At 35.5% G+C, this 17,732-nt stretch overlaps 2 protein-coding genes across 2 annotated transcripts in view; one reads left to right on the top strand and one right to left on the bottom strand.

Moving 5' to 3' along the window:
• PPP1R1C (protein phosphatase 1 regulatory inhibitor subunit 1C) overlaps positions 1 to 4,680 on the bottom strand; it is a 117,770-nt gene extending 113,090 nt beyond the window's left edge. Inside the window, exons 1-2 of the mRNA XM_082690221.1 lie at positions 4,393 to 4,680; positions 2,743 to 2,803 (exon numbers count right to left, since the gene is read on the bottom strand). Coding sequence (XP_082546347.1) covers positions 2,743 to 2,803; positions 4,393 to 4,473 — 142 coding nt within the window. The 5' untranslated portion in view covers positions 4,474 to 4,680. The remainder of the gene's footprint in view (positions 1 to 2,742; positions 2,804 to 4,392) is intronic.
• Positions 1 to 11,766, top strand: part of LOC309844055 (uncharacterized protein) — a 63,907-nt gene extending 52,141 nt beyond the window's left edge. The window contains exon 2 of the mRNA XM_082690219.1: positions 11,608 to 11,766. Within this exon, the coding sequence (XP_082546345.1) occupies positions 11,608 to 11,713 (106 nt within the window). The 3' untranslated portion in view covers positions 11,714 to 11,766. The remainder of the gene's footprint in view (positions 1 to 11,607) is intronic.
• Positions 11,767 to 17,732: the final 5,966 nt, after the last annotated feature.

Consider the following 17,732-nt stretch of genomic DNA (forward strand, 5'->3'; position numbering starts at 1 on the left):
TTGTCTTCCAGAACACATCAGCCAATGACACCTAACTTTTCACTTTACAGTTTTCAAGGGGTATTCAAATTAATTCTTTAAACCATTTTAGCAACCCTGTGAAGTAGAAATGATGGACATTATCTCCACATTATAGATGAGAAAATAAAGCTTGGAGATGTTGTCCTTTATCCAACTAAGACCAAATGGATAGTGGAGATTTGTATTTAGGTTTGGTTTGGTTCACTGTGGGGTTTGGTTACTGTTTGGTTGGTTGGTTTGGTTCTTTCATTTATTTCTCCAATAATCATGGTTCTAGATCATTTTTACTTGGGAAGCTATGGAAGTGTTTGATTTTTTTTTTTTTCCTGCAAGAACCTACCATTAGTCCAGAAATCCCTGTTTGTTATACACATTGCTATACATAGGCAAGGGCTAATCAGTCCCTTCTAAATTATTCTGGTTTCCAAAAAGAGGATGAAGATGAAGGGAGGTGACATTACTAAAATGACACAATTCTCTGTGAGATGCTATTTGCATCTAAGTTCTCTCCACTGGTGTTTTAGAAGAGAAGTATGGAGTCAATAAGGGAAATAGAACAATGCCATTTAGTGATTAGGAGTTCTGGTAAGAAAAAGATTTCTAGAGAAAATCTAAATTTGATTTGCAGAGATACCTAAGTATAATTCTTAATCTACTAAATTTAGTGGTCTAGACAGAAGATTTATTTAAGTTTGGATTTGCTTGTCAGTAGGGCCTGAAAGTCTAGTCCCATTTACAGAGAATTTACTATTTTATGCAAACTGAAATTTGCAGGACCAGCATAGTGCCGTAGAAAATGCACAGGGTTTAGAGTCAGAATTATCTGAGTTTGTCTGTATCATCAGTCATTTATAGTGGAGTAACCTTCACCAAAATTACTTGACCATTCTAATACTTCTTTTTCTCATCTATAAGCACATAGTTGGCTTTCAGAAAATATTAGTTACTAATTTGGGGGCTTGAATGAGAGCCGCAAGGGTCATTTACATAGCTTTGCCATATTCAAACAGTAATAGTATCTGTAGCAGGACACTTAGAAATCAAGTTGGACAACACCTTTTAAGGCTGACTTACAGGGAAATAAGTCTAGGATATTGTGGAAAAGTTGCATGCCGTGAGCAAGGACAGTGATGGAAAATTGCCGTAAAATCACTTCCAATCTAAGAAGATTTTATTTTATTTTTCTATTATTTATTTATTTATTTATTTATTTATTTTTAAGAGGAGGAGGCAGAGAGGGGCAGAGGGAGAAGAAGAGAGAGTACTAAGCAGGCTCCACACCTAGTGTGGATTCAGACACAGGGCTCCATCTCATTACCCTAAGATCATGACCTGAGCCAAAATCAAGAGTTGGATACAGGGCGCCTGGGTGGCTCAGTGGTTAAGCCGCTGCCTTTGGCTCAGGTCATGATCTCAGGGTCCTGGGATCGAGTCCCGCATTGGGCTCTCTGCTCGGCAGGGAGCCTGCTTCCTCCTCTCTCTCTCTGCCTGCCCCTCTACCTACTTGTGATTTCTCTCTGTCAAATAAATAAATAAAATCTTTAAAAAAAAAAAAAAAGAGTTGGATACATAACTGACTGAATCACCCAGATGCCCCAGAAGATTTTAGTATTATGACTATTTGTAAACTATAAGTACTTACCATTTGCACCTCTTTTTAAACCAAAATAAGTTAACATTTATTATGATAATACATTTGAAAATGATTTTTAAATGCTATAGCACTTTAAAGAAATAGAAATAGAAACAAATCCTATTTTCATCAGGAGTAAATTTGCCTTGGTTTCCCATCAGCTGAACACCTTCCTGGATGTAGACTCAATGATGAATATTCTATTAGAATTTTACTTTCTTATGTATGCTTCTCTAATTAGAAAAGAATTTGAAAAAAAATCAAAAACTATTTTGCCTTGGTATTCTTAAAACAGATTATTTGCTACAGCCTGTACTTAGACTTATTATGTTTCTATTATTCAAATTACTTCTCTCTACCCGTATTGTTTAGACCTGTAAAAAACCCAATACCAAGTCCCGCCTGTGTACAAATTAATGCTATGATCTTTGCTATCTTACTTGTATTTCTAGAAACAGCACTTAAATGTGAGCTAAAAATCACTTCCATTCAATAAGTAAATAATGTTTGTGTATTGCAGATCACAGTCATTTATCAGAAATAAGGCAGCTTTACTTTTTACAGGAAATGGAAAGTAAAACCTCAACAAATGGATGCAACCCTTCAGAATGACTCTCAAATGGGCAGTGCTGAAAATTGATCTCGTTCCTTGTCAATTGCATTATTCAGACATGACATCAGCAACAAAGCTGTAGCTAGTGCTAGCTTATTGCCCACCCCCATGACAAGCTTTCATAACTAAAAAACCTGCTCTGTAGAGATACAAGCATCTCTTGGACTATAATTTGAGATTTGGAACCTAATTAAACAACTTTCCACCAACCTCATTAATAAGCACAGAATCGGACTCTGTATAAACAACAGATCATTTTATAGCATATCATCACCATTGTGTCATTCTAAAGGAAAAGCAGACTGTTGACCGAGACTGTTTCTGTATTTCTGATTTTGTTTGTGATCCATTTTTATATACTAGCTTGTTAGATTAGGACTATCATCCTAAACCGAAATCTTTTGGCAATGACATACTCTCTGATGTTCTTCAAACAACTCTGTTCTGTCAGTGCAAAGACATCATGCTTCTTTACCTGGAGGATTATGTTCATTGAGAATCACAAGGGATGCTGGTGTAGGTCTTCTTTTTCTGATCTGTGAACAACAAAGGCCCCACTAAGGTCAGTGAGAGTCCGACACTGCCCCAAGTTTACAGCTTGCAGAACCAGTCTATCCTCAACTTTTCCCAACATGAAAAAGCAGATTTCTGGAAGGCACACAGTAGGTGCTCACTGTCTTGAATTACAGAAAGCCAGAGAGTAGAACTTTCAGATATTAGTATCACCTTTGTTGACCAAAAAAGCTACTTTTCCACAAAAAAGGAAGTTGTATATAATCAAATGATGCCACTGAACTAATGTGCAGTATAGGTACAAGGATGACTTGCTCGTTTTAATGGCTCTCTTGGAACCCCATAATGATGATGCCTTTAAGATCCATTATCGTTATTTCTAAACAGGTTAAGAGAAGCTCAGAAAACTTAAAATTTCTAGCAGGTTAAATTTAACAGCATGAGCTCTTCATTTCAATTAATATAAGCTTTTCTTATTTTCTAGTAACATCTTTAGGACAAATAAAGAATGAGTATGGATTTTAGGAGAGTAATTCATTTAAAATTAATAGGTTTGATATGGGATTTTTCTTACTTTAAGAATTACAGGAGCATATTATGATTAGACTTTCTAAGGTATTCTTGATTTCTTAAATATATAGGTAAATTCTTAAAATACATGTCAGTAGGATAGAGGATAAAAATTTGCCAATGACATTTTGTCCAGGACAGAACTGATGTCCCCCATTCAACATAAATACATGAAGTTCAAAGTTATGTTTATTTGGCCTTGTCTGAGAGAATCTATTTCAGATTATCAAAACATCCTAGAAAGTTATGAGTCTCAGACTGAGTAATTATTTTTAAGACTTCATATAAAATATTTGGAAAAGAATTCAATGATAATTTAGGTTGTAAGAAATTAATGAATTAGAATGATGACCCTGTAATTTTTTTCTGCTTTTGCCTCCCTGCTATTTTTACCACAAATGGTCTTTTAAGTGGTTCCATTGCATCAGGAGTCTAAGTAAATCTGAATATGAAAGGTGATACAGATGTAAAACAATTCTACATAAAAGAGATAGAGAGATAGAAATACAGAAATATAGATAAATTAGACATAGAAAAGGATACCAGGAAATGTTTAATACTATTTTAATATCTGCATAAAATGTCTTTTAAATTATACATACCATCTACAAAGTCTATCATATATTACACATACTTATAATTACTCCTTTGAATATATGATGAAAAACATTATAAAATATTAACCCTATAATCTGAAATTATTCCAAGGTTTAATGTTTTCATTGTTAAATGAATCTTTTTCATTTCATAAATAATGAAAAATAAACAGGTTTTTGGATCCAAATCTAAATCACTAATATACTCATTTTTTTTCTCTAATGGGTGTTAATTTTTTATCACATGAAGTGATACATTTTTGCCAATAGGTCCCTCAATGCAACTCAAATACAAGTGCCATATGGAAACCAACTTATTTCTCAATCATATATCTTGGAAAGTCACAAAGTCAAACAAATTCAAGGTAGAGAAGCTTTCAATTAATAAGAATGTATGTCTGTATTGCCTTATATACAGGAATTGCTCCCCAACCAATTTCACCTACCTGCTCTGCCGCTTCAGGTGCAATCTGACTCTGGAATAAAGGCACAGCAAATTGTATCTTTTTGGGACTGTTGGGCTCCATGATAATGACGAGAATTAGTCAGAGACTGGAAGAGCTCAGAAGGACTAGCCCCAGGTGGTGTCCAGGATGTGTTTCCTCAGGCACACTCCACCCAGCCACACAGGGCCCTTTGTAATAAATAGCTGTAATTCCAGAGGAGCAAGTGAAGATGCCGAGGTCTGAGTAAATCCCTTCTTCAACTCCACAGTGATGCCTGGCTTGCCTGTTCCTCCACCAATCTCTTGGAACCTCTCAGCACAATACAGAAAGGAACAATAAGCTAATTGTGTGCTTCTTCACTAATACACATGCCAAGCATTCACTCAGCAGCTAATTGAAAATGCAATGCTAGCCTTGAAGGACCCGCTGCCCTGGGATTTGAAAGAAAGGCTCTATCCACTGTACATTACTAACCGGCTGCTCAAAAGTGCAATGTAAGCTCCCTCTGAGTATTGCAGGGATGGGCCATTCATTATTGATGAACATAAAGCAGGAAGTTTTTAGAGTTGGGGGCAGGGTTTGGTATGAAATAATTTCATTTCTCTTGTAGCGACGTTTAAGTCAGACACCTTTGCCATTTCACATTCAGCCACCAAATTGATGAATGGCCACAGAAGATAAGTTGCAACCAATAATATCAGATATATTTATGCTGTGAGATCTGATTAGGTAAAACTGACCATGGGAAGCAGAGCATTTGTGGTATAGTAAGGACACTGCTGCCGTGAACTGAGCGGATTTTAGTTCAAGTCCCATCTCTACCATTAACAAGTTCTGTGTCCTCAAGCAAATTGCAGACTGTGTCTAGGCCCCAATATCTTCATCAGAAAAAGGATGGGATTGGACTCGGTGACCTTTAAGCTCCTGTTCTGTTCCAGCATTCTGTAATTGTAGTTCACAGTTTTCATTAGAGTGGAAAGTATTGGACAGCTAAATTTAGCAAACAGCTTGAAAGTCACTGCTGCTGTAATGACCTCTATTTCATTTCCTTGTGGAGCCAGTTATATTCTCTGATTCGGAAGGATACAGAAGTGACTAGAAAACATCAGTGAAACCTAATGATATCCAACATTGTGGCTTATTATCAGTAGTGGAGATGTGTGTACAGTAAAGAACTTGAAAAAAAGCATAAAAAAAGGGTTATCTCCAGAATGATAGAGGATGATGGCCATACTGGCTAGTGGTGAAGGAGGGAGACAGTGGCTGGATCTCCACACTGTTAATATCCAAGGGGAGGCAACAGCAGACTCAAATGGCCTTCCTGCATTCAGCTCCTTTTGGGAAGGAAGCCTGAAAATGAAGCTGTTTAATGAGAGAAAGAACTTGAGTGCTCTGCTTTCTTATTTGAAAGACTTTGTTTGAAGAATACTAGGTTTTTGATATGTTTTTAGATTCATAGAATGTATTTAGATATTGAATATTGTTCCAGGTTTTTACAAATGAGGTTTTCTGTCTTTTGTTTAAATTCTGAGTCCACACCAGGAATCCATCTTAGTGATTTAAGTATACAATGTTCTGTTGAAAGAATATGGAAAGTAATATGCATTATTCAAGTAGTTTTCTATACCCACTAGGGGAAAAGCAAATGAAGATGTGGATGTGAAAGCACTTTCAGTTGGAGAACAGTGCTGACCAGCAAGACATCTTGTGATGTGCTCATCCTTATAGTGTTGAAAGGAAACTTAAAAATTACATTTGTGTAACATTTTATAAAAGTCCCAGCATGAAACCTGAATCAGTATCATTAATGTAGTAACTTTTCTGAATATTTCCTCAAATTACACAAAAGAAAAACAAGACAGTATTTCTAGTGAGTAATCAATCCAAAAGTTTGCTTAGTGTAGTAATTTAGAGCATGTACTTGACAGCCTTGAGTTCAAACCTCAGTTCTGCTACTAACTCAGTTTATCAACTTGGCGGTAAAAGAACTTTCTTCCTGGGAGGTTTAGATGAATTAATTTCTTATAAGAGTCTATTATAAGGGCAGTACATGATAACTACTCAGTAAAAGATAACTATTATTTTTCTTTAAACTAGACTTTTCAAAAGGCTTGAAGATATATATTTTATCTGAATTAATAGGAAACCCTGCCTGTTTGGAATAATTTGATACCAGTTAGAACACTGGTTGATAGAGTGCAATTCCAGTGCACATTATGGTATAAATAGCAATAAAATCATTCTCATTTACTAATTGCCCTATTTTGAATAGTTTGACCAGAAATTGTATCATTAAAGAACTTTCTAGACCCTTTAAATTTCTTCTTCACTGTATGAACTCTTGTGCATCATTCAGACTCAGCTGAGTTTTGTAGACTCTAAGTAGATTTTATGGATTTACTTCTATCCACAGAGGGTTGAGACTACTCACCTTTTCTGTGTTTCCAAAGTACCCAACATACTTCTACTTGGTATAATAATTACCAGTTTGTTTTTTCTGTTTAGCATTTTGCAATGTCACCCATTCACATGATGCATATTTATTGAATAGATAGTGCATCTATTCTATGCCAGACCTTTTGCTATGGCACTGGAAGAAAAATTATGTTAGAAGATGTTTGAGGTCTTTTCCAAGCTAAATTGTTATTCCAAGAATCAGTTAAATGCAACTTAAATTTGAAATAATCAGACATTTTAATGTGCTTACATGAGCAATATGGTTATACTAAATATCATGTGTACATTTTTTCCTTCCTTATTTTCATTAGAGAAAATAATAATAGCGAACACTTACATAACATTTACCCTGTGCCTGGTGCTGTTTTAAGTGCTTTATCTGTATTAATTTATTTAATATTCATAATAACCCTTTGAGGTAAATACTAATGCCATCCTCATTTTTAATTTACAATGAAGAAAACCAAAGAATTTAGGTAATTTGCCCAAGGTTATCCAGCTAATATGTGGCAGAAACAGGATTCAAATGCTTGTGATTTTGCCTAAAGCCTAGCCTTTAATTAGATGGCTACTATCACATAAGGGCCTACAGAGAAGTTGGTGGAGGTACCAGAACCTACAATGGTTAGATGTTCTAACCATTCAAGTTCCATGGTAAAAGATCTTAAGATGAAGTAGCATATGAATAAAAGGAAAGAAGGTAGTAGAATACTAGTTAACCAGGAAGATCTTACAGCAAGTTAGATATCAGAATAAAATGGAGACTCTAGAGCTAGGTGTTAAGTCACCAAGCTGACGTGAAAGAAGGAAGTTTTATTTTTCTCCTTTTTTTTCTTTCTCTATCATTAAAGATTAAAAATATCTCTGGAATAAGCAATAAATATAGTCTCTCTTCAAGGTAAGTGATACTGTGAATAAACAAGGTAATACATTAGGAGAACAGTTCAGTAGGCCTTCCTGATTTTACTTTATAACTGACCCTATTTTCCACATTCTTCAGGACTTCCCTACAGACTACACATTACCCTACAGCCAGCCTTTCTGTGGCCTCTCCTACTTTCTGGGGAAACTTTCCTGCCTTCCCTTCTTTTATCCAAATTGGATTCATCCTCTAATCCCACTTCTTAGTAAGTCACCCTCAGATTCTCCAGATAAGATGCATTGCTCTTTTTGTTCCTCTCCTGGTATTTAATCATATGTAGTTTTGTATTATTCTATAACATAACACATAACTTATGTGTTCCTTCAGCCTCTCTTCCTAGACTGGAATTCCTTTTCTATCTTATCCTAAACATATAAACATATACAGAACAAACCTAAGGTTGGCCATCTAGTCTTACCAAATAATTCCAGTTAGGCATCAACTATCTGATATTGTCAGGAAACAAGGTTTTTCTGTATACTGAATATCAAGAGATACTATTTTGTTTAACATTTGGTTGGCTAGTTGAATATCACCGAAATAAAAGCAAATATTTATTAAACATATTTTTAAATACGTAGGATTACATTAAATGCTGAAAATACCATAATGAACAAAAGCAGATAACATGATAGTGTTTAGATGCATATCTGTTGAAAACATTTCTAACCCGAATGCAATGGTTTTCAACCAACACTCTGATGATGGAGATATATTTGACATGCATTTCCTTTCATGATTCCTCCTTCATTTTTAACCATAACTTCATTTCTTTCATTAAAGAAAACCTATCATAATGCAAATAAGAATGACATTATTATGAGGATTATGTAGAATAATCTCAGTTATCTTTAATAGAAATAGTTGGAGAATTCTGAAACTTGCAATATTAATATCAACAAATGACTAGTAAAGCACCCATACCTAACTGAGACAAATAGGTGTATCTGTAAAATGTGGTCGAAAACCACTAATCTAAATGAAGTGGACCACTATCTCCCAGTACCTATTGAAATTAAATTTCTCCCAGGGAAATCATTAATCAAATGAATTCCTTTAGAACAGCTTCTAAGTTCATCCATTTTACTTTATTTTATTTTATTTTTTAAAAGATTTTATTTATTGAGAGGGAGAGAGCAAGCAGGAGGAGGGGCAGTTGGGGAGGGAGAAAAAGACTCTTAAGAAGGCTCTACACTGAGCACAGAGCCCAATCTGGGGCTCAATCTCATCATCCTGAGATCATGACCTGAGCTAAAATTAAGAGCTGGATGCTCAACTGACTGAGCCACCCAGTCACCCCAATGCCATTTTAAATCTTACATTTTTTTTTTCAAATTCTATACTTATAAGATGACTTCTTAGTCTAAGCTCACTATTTTATAATCTTACAATAAAATCTGAACCCCCACAGTACTTAAGTATAAACGTGTACTTGAAATCACTCTTAATGCTTAAAGGCTGACATCATTGATTCATTCATTAATTTATTTAGTGCTTGCCATCTTCCTTAAAATTGTTCCTTAATTGCCTTATGATGGCATGTTTTTGTCTTCACTTTAACAATTTTGATTTATTCTAGGATTCCCATATCAATTAATGCAGTGTTTATTTGTTGAATTGAAGAATTACTACTATGTTATACAAATGCTCAAGGTTTTTTTTCCTCTTAAGTATGGATATGTCATTTTGTTTAATGTATAATATTTTCCTGGGTCATCACTCAATCATTTCATCTTTATCCTTGTTGAGACAGGTTCACTAAAGAAAGTCAGAAACCCATGAAGGGTTTTCATTAGGTCCGTATCAGCCATGAGGCTAGAAGAAGCTCGACTCAGAGAGTGGCAACCCTAGGGATTTATAGAGTTGGGCCTCCTTTGAGGGACCCAAGGCACTATGAAACTTTGTGGACAGCTGTCATGGGAAAGCAATTCACTAGATACCTTAGGCAAAGAAACTTCATGGGGAGACAGAGTCAATCACAGCCTGATGTGCACCAGAGGACTTTTGAAATTTTGGACCCAGTGAACTACAAGGAGACTGTAAGCTCAAATCCAGCAAAGCCACAGGAATAATGGGAAGAAGAGTTGGAATCCAATCTTACTCTCTCCTTACCCAACTGCTTTTTCCTTTGTTTTGGTAATTTTCACTTTCATTCATTTCCATAGCTTAATTTTAGTCTTTCCCTGCCTTTTATTTGGAGGAGATTATTATTATATGAACTATAGAAATTATAATTCTTAAATCTACATAGAAGTGTATTAGTTATAAAATATCATTCATTCATCCAACAAACATGTATTAAGCATCAAATTCAATGCCAAACCACTGGGATGTGAACAAGATATGGTCCTAACCTTCAAAGAACTTATAGTTAAGAGAAGAAGGCAAAATCCTAAACAAGTGAGCAGCACTGAGCTAAAGATGCTATGATAGAAAGTAGTAATAGGATACAGAAAGGGGGGCACCTCGGTGGCTCAGTGGGTTAAGCCGCTGCCTTCGGCTCGGGTTGCGATCTCAGGGTCCCGGGATCGAGTCCCACATTGGGCTCTCTGCTCAGCGGGGAGCCTGCTTCCCTTCCTCTCTCCTGCTGTGATCTCTCTCTGTCAAGTAAATAAATAAAATCTTTAAAAAAAAAAAAAAGGATACAGAAAGGGGACCTGGGTCGGAAGGTAATGGGTGATGCTGGGTTACAGAAAGTTTTTGTTTGCCTACATGGCAACTTTTTAAATTGAGATGACATTTTAACACAAATAAAAAGAAAAAATATCCAGATGCTCTTAATAAAATAGAAGGTCTGAAAAGCTGAACTCTCATATCCACAAGATCACAATCAACTCCAGTGTCATAGAGTAACCTTCTGTAAATATGGCAGTGATTTCTACATTGCAAATCACTCTAACACAGTCTATGTGTGGTATTGCTACATAATCCAGCTAGTTTCAGCCAACCCTTGAGCTAGAGGAGAGGAAGATAGGCATGAAAACGTTGTATACCATGCAAAGAAATGTGGGATTTACTGTGAAGGCAACAAGTATAACTAGAGAGATTTAAGTAGGAGAGTGTTATAATTTAACTTGCATCTTAGTGTCTTAGTGTCTGTGTGGAGGATAGATTGGAAGGGGTCGAGCCCCAAGGTTAGAAAATCTGACGATATTATAATTTTCTATTCAAGAGATGACAGAAGCCTTAACTAAAGAAATAGTAGTGAAGATGGAGAGGGAGATGGACGGAATGTAGTTATTTAGTGGAATTGGATGGTGATAGGGGAAGAGAGAAATGGAAGTATGAATCCAAGATTTTACATTCAGCATCTTGGCATATAGGGTATTGCTCATTAATATGTGGGTAGTTGCAACATTCTACATATTCTTCTGCAATGTGCCCTTACTGCTCCCTCATTAAGAGGTGAAGTCAAATTCCTCTGCCCTTGAATCTGCCAGCCTTGGTGTCTTGTCTATAACCAACAGAATACAAAGGAAGTGATGCTGAATGACTGCAGAAGCTAGGTGGTAAATGGACATACTAATTCCACTTAGTTCTCTTGTTAACACTTACTCTCTAGTCCCTCCACCTGGGAATGCTCCGTCTTAGAAACCAGCCAACATACTGTGAATGATGAAGGATACACGTGAAGGATACAGGTAAGCATTCTGGTCATGAGCCCCAAATGTCCTTCTTCAAGTCCTTTTTACCACAGTGCCTGACATATGAGTTAACAGGCCTCCAGAGCATTCTAGTCCCTGCTCAAGTCATCCCAGCTGTTTTGAGTCTTCAGAGCTGATGACATCAGGTTCAAAGAAGCCACTCCTGTTCTGCTTTGTCTGTCTACACTCCAGATGCTACGTCTTGGGACATTTTCTTTCAGAACCCCAGCTGTATGCAGTGAGAAGCCCAAGCCATATGGAGAGGTCATGTATTGACTCCAGTCAGTTGCCTCAGTGAAGAGCAGCCTTTGAATCACTACAGCCATCCCATGAGACACTCAGTGAAGCAGCCTCCAGGTAACTCCAGCCTCTAACCATGAGTTACCTCCAGCTAGTGTGTTCCAACTGAGACCCCAGACATCTTGGAGCAGAGACAAACTATCCTCACTTTATGCTGTCTGAATTCTTGACCTATAAATCTCGGTGTAAGTTGATAGTTGTTTATAGCACTTAAGTTCTGATCAGGGATATATAGTCAAAACTCCATAATCATTGGTGATTTCTAAATTCATTACTATTTTTCTTTTTACAGCTGACCATTAAAAATGTGTGTTTATAACTCAGAAGTGAAGTCTGTCTTAATAAAGATATGCATATAAATATATGAGTGATTGTCAAGTAAGGCTTTTTCATGTAGGTCTTAATTTTCATGTTTAAGATGATTTTTGTGTGGAAGTCAATAAATTAATCCAAGCAGTAGGTAGAATGCAAAGAGAAGGAAATCAAGAATTTTGAGAATCCCAAAAGTTAAAGAGAAAAGAAAAGACAGAGTGGAAATGAACAAAAATTAGAGAGATAGAAGATCAGGGAAGAATTATAACATGGAAAACAAAGTTGAAAACAGTTTATTTAGAAACATCGTAAAAAATAACTGTAGAGAATGTAATTTTGATTGTTCAAAGATATCTGTTGAATTTTAGTAAGTAGGATGAAGGAGAAAGTGGGAGACACATAAGTGAAAACAAAAATTGAAACTACTTTAAAAAGAAACTTGGCAATTAAAGAAAAAGTCTCTTTCAAATGCAGGACCTTGCAGTAGACAGCAAGAGCAAGAATGGGATTTTTAGGGCTGTTTTATAGCTGAACAAGTCTCAAGTAAGTCCTGTGCTGTAAGGAGTTGGCCAATAGAGAAGTTGAACATACAGAAGAGAAAGGGGAGAATTTGTAAAAAGAAATGCAAATATAATTTTTTTTAAGTTGAAGAGAATAAAGTGTAGGCAGTTTATTTCAAATCTACTTCAGATTACACATCTGTTTTCTGTGTTGGAAATACTACTCCAGATTCCTAAATAGGTCAGTTTTCTTTCTAGGAGGTCATGAAATGCACACTAGGAGGGTGCACTTCTCAACTAAGGAAATGAACGAACAAATAGTCCACTTTTAAAATTATTTACATTTTATCAATTTCTGATGATACAGTGAGATAAAATGTTATTATTAATAGTATTGTGTTGGGGTTTGAATTTAGAATAACTTCTAAAATTTCACTCCTGATTGTTGGTATGGCTTTCAACAATTAAATTTTTTTCATGGTATATTGTTAACTATAGTTAAGTAAAAAAAATTTTTTTTTTCTTAAGTAGTATGTGTAATCCAAGTCCATTACATATTTATATGGACATATACACATAAACACCACACACATGTAGGCATGTATAAAATACATAATGACATATACATATACACATATTTATATTTTTATGTGTGATGTTTGGAATAAACTGTTATGTTTCTAGGGGTTTTCTCTGGATGATGGGATTATAGATCTATCTTTCTCTTTATTGATTTTCTATTTTATATAATGGGCAAGTATTAATTTGGAAATAAAAATTAGCTGTCATAATAACAAAGATAATTTTTAAAATAATACTTTCCTTAAAATGTCTTAATTTTCATGATTATTTTTACACTCTCTTAAATCAGAGAAATTAAAACAGCTTTTTCAAAAAAACCCATTTTGTCTTTTAATTAAAGATGGACTGCTTTGGATGAAATCATTATTTCTGTAAGCATATTGAATTTGCCTCACCTATTAAATTAAAAGAACACTGTTCTTAATACTCATATTTAGCTTACCCAAAGGACACAAAAATACTGATACAAAGGGGTACATGTACCACAACATTTATAGCAGCATTATCAACAATAACCAAATTATGGGAAGAACCCAAATACCCATTGACTGCTGAATGGATAAAGAAGACACAGCACACACACGCAGACAGACACACACAGGAATATTGCTAAGACATTAAAAAGGATGAAATCTTGCCATTTGCAACAATGTGGATGGAGCTAGAGTGTATTATGCTAAATGAAATAAGTCAGTGAAACAAATACCATATAATTTTACTCATATGTGAATTTAAGAAACAAAACAGATGAACATAGGGGAAGAGTAAAAAAAAAAAGAGAGAGAGAGAAGCAAACCATAAGAGGCTCCTATCTAGAGAGGACTAAGTGAGGGTTGCTGCAGGGGAGAAATGAGGGAGAGGGGCTAAATGGATGATGGGTATTAAGGAGGGCACTTGTGATCAACACTGGGTATTATATGTAAGTGATGAATCACTGTATTCTACTCTAAATTCTACGAAACAGATATTACATTGTATGTTAGCTACAATTTAAATAAAGACACATAAGTGAAAACAAAAATTGAAACTACTTTTAAAAAGAAACTTGGCAATTAAAGAAAAAGTCTCTTTCAAATGCAGGACCTTGCAGTAGACAGCAAGAGTAAGAATGGGATTTTTTTCTTTCTGAAGAAAAGAAAATAGGCAAAAAATAACTCCCCAGCTAATATACTGTCTTCAGCTTAGTTCTTTAAAACATGCTATCAAATGCCTGCTAGAGAGCAATCAACATCAATAACTGCAGATTTTAGATTCATAATTTTTCAAAGCAGGATTTTGTGAGTCACTAAGTGCCTTGTAACTTCCTATGACTGATGCCAGACACAGTCTTGATTGTCATCAAAATTTTAGTCGACTCTTAAATACTTTCATTCATTTTACAGGTATCAGGAAAAGTATGCTTTTTACTATCTTTATCGAGAGATTGTTTTGAAATAATTGAGGAAGTCAGGAAAATACTTTACTCCTAAGATGGTGAGAAACTTTACTTTAAAAATGTGTATTCTTTCAGGGTGCCTGGGTGGTGCAGTCAATTGAGCGTCCAGCTCTTGGTTTCAGCTCAGGTCATGATCCCAGAAGTTGCGAGATCAAGCCCCATGTCTGGCTTAGAGCAGAGTTTGCTTACGATTCTCTCTCCCTCTTCCTCTGCCCCTCCCCCACCCATGCTCACTCTGTCTCTTTCTCTGTCTCTAAAATAAATAAATCTTAAAAAAAAAAAAAAGAGGTTATGTAATCTTTTAAAGGGTACCTAGGTATAGTTAATGAATGATCAGGTAGATCCCAGCCAGCTGGGATATAAAAGATATAAAATCTTTTATATATGTATGTATGTGTGTATGTGTGTATACGTATATATGTACATATACATACACACACACACACACACATATATATATATAATTCGACCAGAAAACTGGTTCCAGTTTTCTTTCCTTAATGATTTTTTTAAACCTAAAATTCACTTTATACATTGTATATATAAACCTTGTGTTAGAAATACTTAAGGTGGTATAATTGACTGACTTAAGTTTCATCTCTTATCCCTATATCTTCCTGTCTTGGGTAAAATGCTAATACTTAGGAGATTGCTGAAAAGGCAGATATAGGGAAAATAAGGCTGGAGGGATATGTCTGCATAAGCCACAAATTAATTCACCAATCTTCAGAAACAGAAAGCTGATGCAAATAGTAATGGAATTGACAGGCTTCTTAATTTTTTTTTTTTTAAAGAAAATAAGATGTAAATTAAGTATAATGTGATTTCAAAGTTTCAAATACTATAAATGTCAGTGAGACCATGGTATTATATGAATGAATACTATGTTCATGTTGAGTATGTTTTAACTTTTAAAAAATATATTTGTTTAGGCGTGCCTCGGTGGCTCAGTGGGTTAAGCCTCTGCCTTCGGCTCAGGTCACGGTCTCAGGGTCCTGGGATTGAGCCGCGTATTTGGCTCTCTGCTCAGTAGGGAGCCTACTTCCCCCTCTCTCTCTGCCTGCCTGTCTGGTTACTTGTGATCTCTCTCTCTCTTCTGCCAAATAAATAAATAAAATCATATATATATGATATATGATATATGATACATATATATATCATTTATATATATATATGTGTTTAGAACATCTCTGTGAAAGGAAACCCGTTGTTTTCTGTGCTCTCAGTTTCAAAGAAAGATCAACTTCAGCAAAATCCCTTTTCTTCTGAATTATACCTCAAGAAATGATTAAGTTGATACTTTAACTTATCATTTTGCCTTTTTTAATTATCAGTATAAAACTTGATAAACACTCTCTTCTGTCTTACTTTTTCTGCACCTATATTCCTACTACCTAATTATTATTTACACATTTAATACTTTGTATATGATCTCTTTGTTCTAACTTCCATTTAAACAAAAATAAATTCTTTTTAAGATGATTATAACTTCTGGCTTCATATTGTTGCAATTTAGCGATCTTCTGGTTCTACGTGGACTCTAAAAAGGAACTTGATAGCCGTTCTTGAGTGTTTGCCTATGTTTCCACATGCAATATAGGCTTATTCACATCCACAAATAATCTTAACTAATGGAACATTAAAAAAATAGAATAATTTACTGATTAGGATGAGTCACTTCCAGTAAAAGCAAACCTCTTAGTAAAAACATGAAAGCTATATTAAATATCTGAGGGCGTTTACCATTGTTTCTTGGTCATGTTGGCTTGTAGTGACTGGAAACAGTTGGCCTGTAAATTAGAATTGCTTATTGATCACATTTATTTCATAGCAACCTGTTATGGGGATGATCAGTGCTATCCCATTATCTCTGAGAATTTAAAATATTATAAACCTTTCTTTATGATTCATAACCACTTCGTTTTAAGAGCATATGATTCATTATACTGTTTGTGTCATATATGCATAATGATTTTGGAAGCAAAGAAATCATTCTTGATTCAGAAAGAACATGAAATTTCTAGCAGGTTATAATGTGCTGAGCCTTATTTTTCAGTGCAAATAATGAGTCATGGAGCAAAATGGATGATAAGAGTAGGTAATTAAGAAAGTACAATAAGGAAGTCAACTTAGATCATCATCTGGCCCTGTAGAGGGGAAAAAAAAAAAAGAAAAAATCTTATTTTCCAGACACATCTCAGGCCACACACCCTACAACTACCACTGAACAACTTCCCCCCTTTTTTTTTCTTTAAAGATTTTATTTATTTATTTGACAGAAAGAGGAAACAGTGTGCACAAGTAGGCAGAGCAGCAGGTAGAAGGAGAGGGAGAAGCAGGCTCTCCACTGAGCAAGGAGCCCCATGTGGGGCCGCTCGTCCTAGGACCTTGGAATCATGACCTGAGTCTAAGGCACCCGCTTAACCGACTGAGCCACCCAGGTACCCCTAACCACTGAACTTCTTACTCTATCTTGAATAACCCAAACCCTTATACAATGCTGCACCCTCTGTACATGTGGATACTTTGTTCAGAACATCCTTCTACCCCATGGGCACCTGGGTGGCTTAGTAGGTTAAGCTTCTGACTCTCAATTTTGGATCAGGTCATGAGCTCAGGGTTGTGAGATCCAGACTGGTGTCAGGATCTGTGCTGAGCTTGGAGCCTGTTTAAGATTCTTTCTTTCCCTCTCCAGCTACCTCTTCCCACACTCCCTCTCCCGACTCTACAAAAAAAAAAAAGAATATCCTACACCACATCTCTTACTTGACAGATACCTCTTTCTATAGGACCGTGTTCAAATGTCCCCTCTTCTGAAACGTCTTCCTAGAATCCTCTGGGTTTTCACAAGGCTGGGTTCATATACTGTTTTCTGCTTTATTAAAATCAATTATACTAATAATTAATGTAATAGATAAATAACATTCACTGTCAGCATAAACCCCCAAACAAGAGGCTTATAATGTCCCTTTCCCTAGTCTTTACATAACCTGGAATGGTGAAAGTATCTTTCATTTTTAATTTCAGGAGTTTTTTTTCTTTATATTTTATTTATTTCATATTCTCGGATTATTTGCCCACATTTGTCCTATATCCCACTTCTTCATCTTGGATTCATTCTCTGTTTTGCTAAACTGTGTTATTCAGTAATTTTTTAAACAAATAATTCATAGGGGGGCGCCTGGGTG

The sequence above is a fragment of the Mustela nivalis genome (genome assembly GCF_964662115.1).
Source record: "Mustela nivalis genome assembly, chromosome: 11".
Taxonomy (NCBI): Eukaryota; Metazoa; Chordata; class Mammalia; order Carnivora; family Mustelidae; genus Mustela; species Mustela nivalis.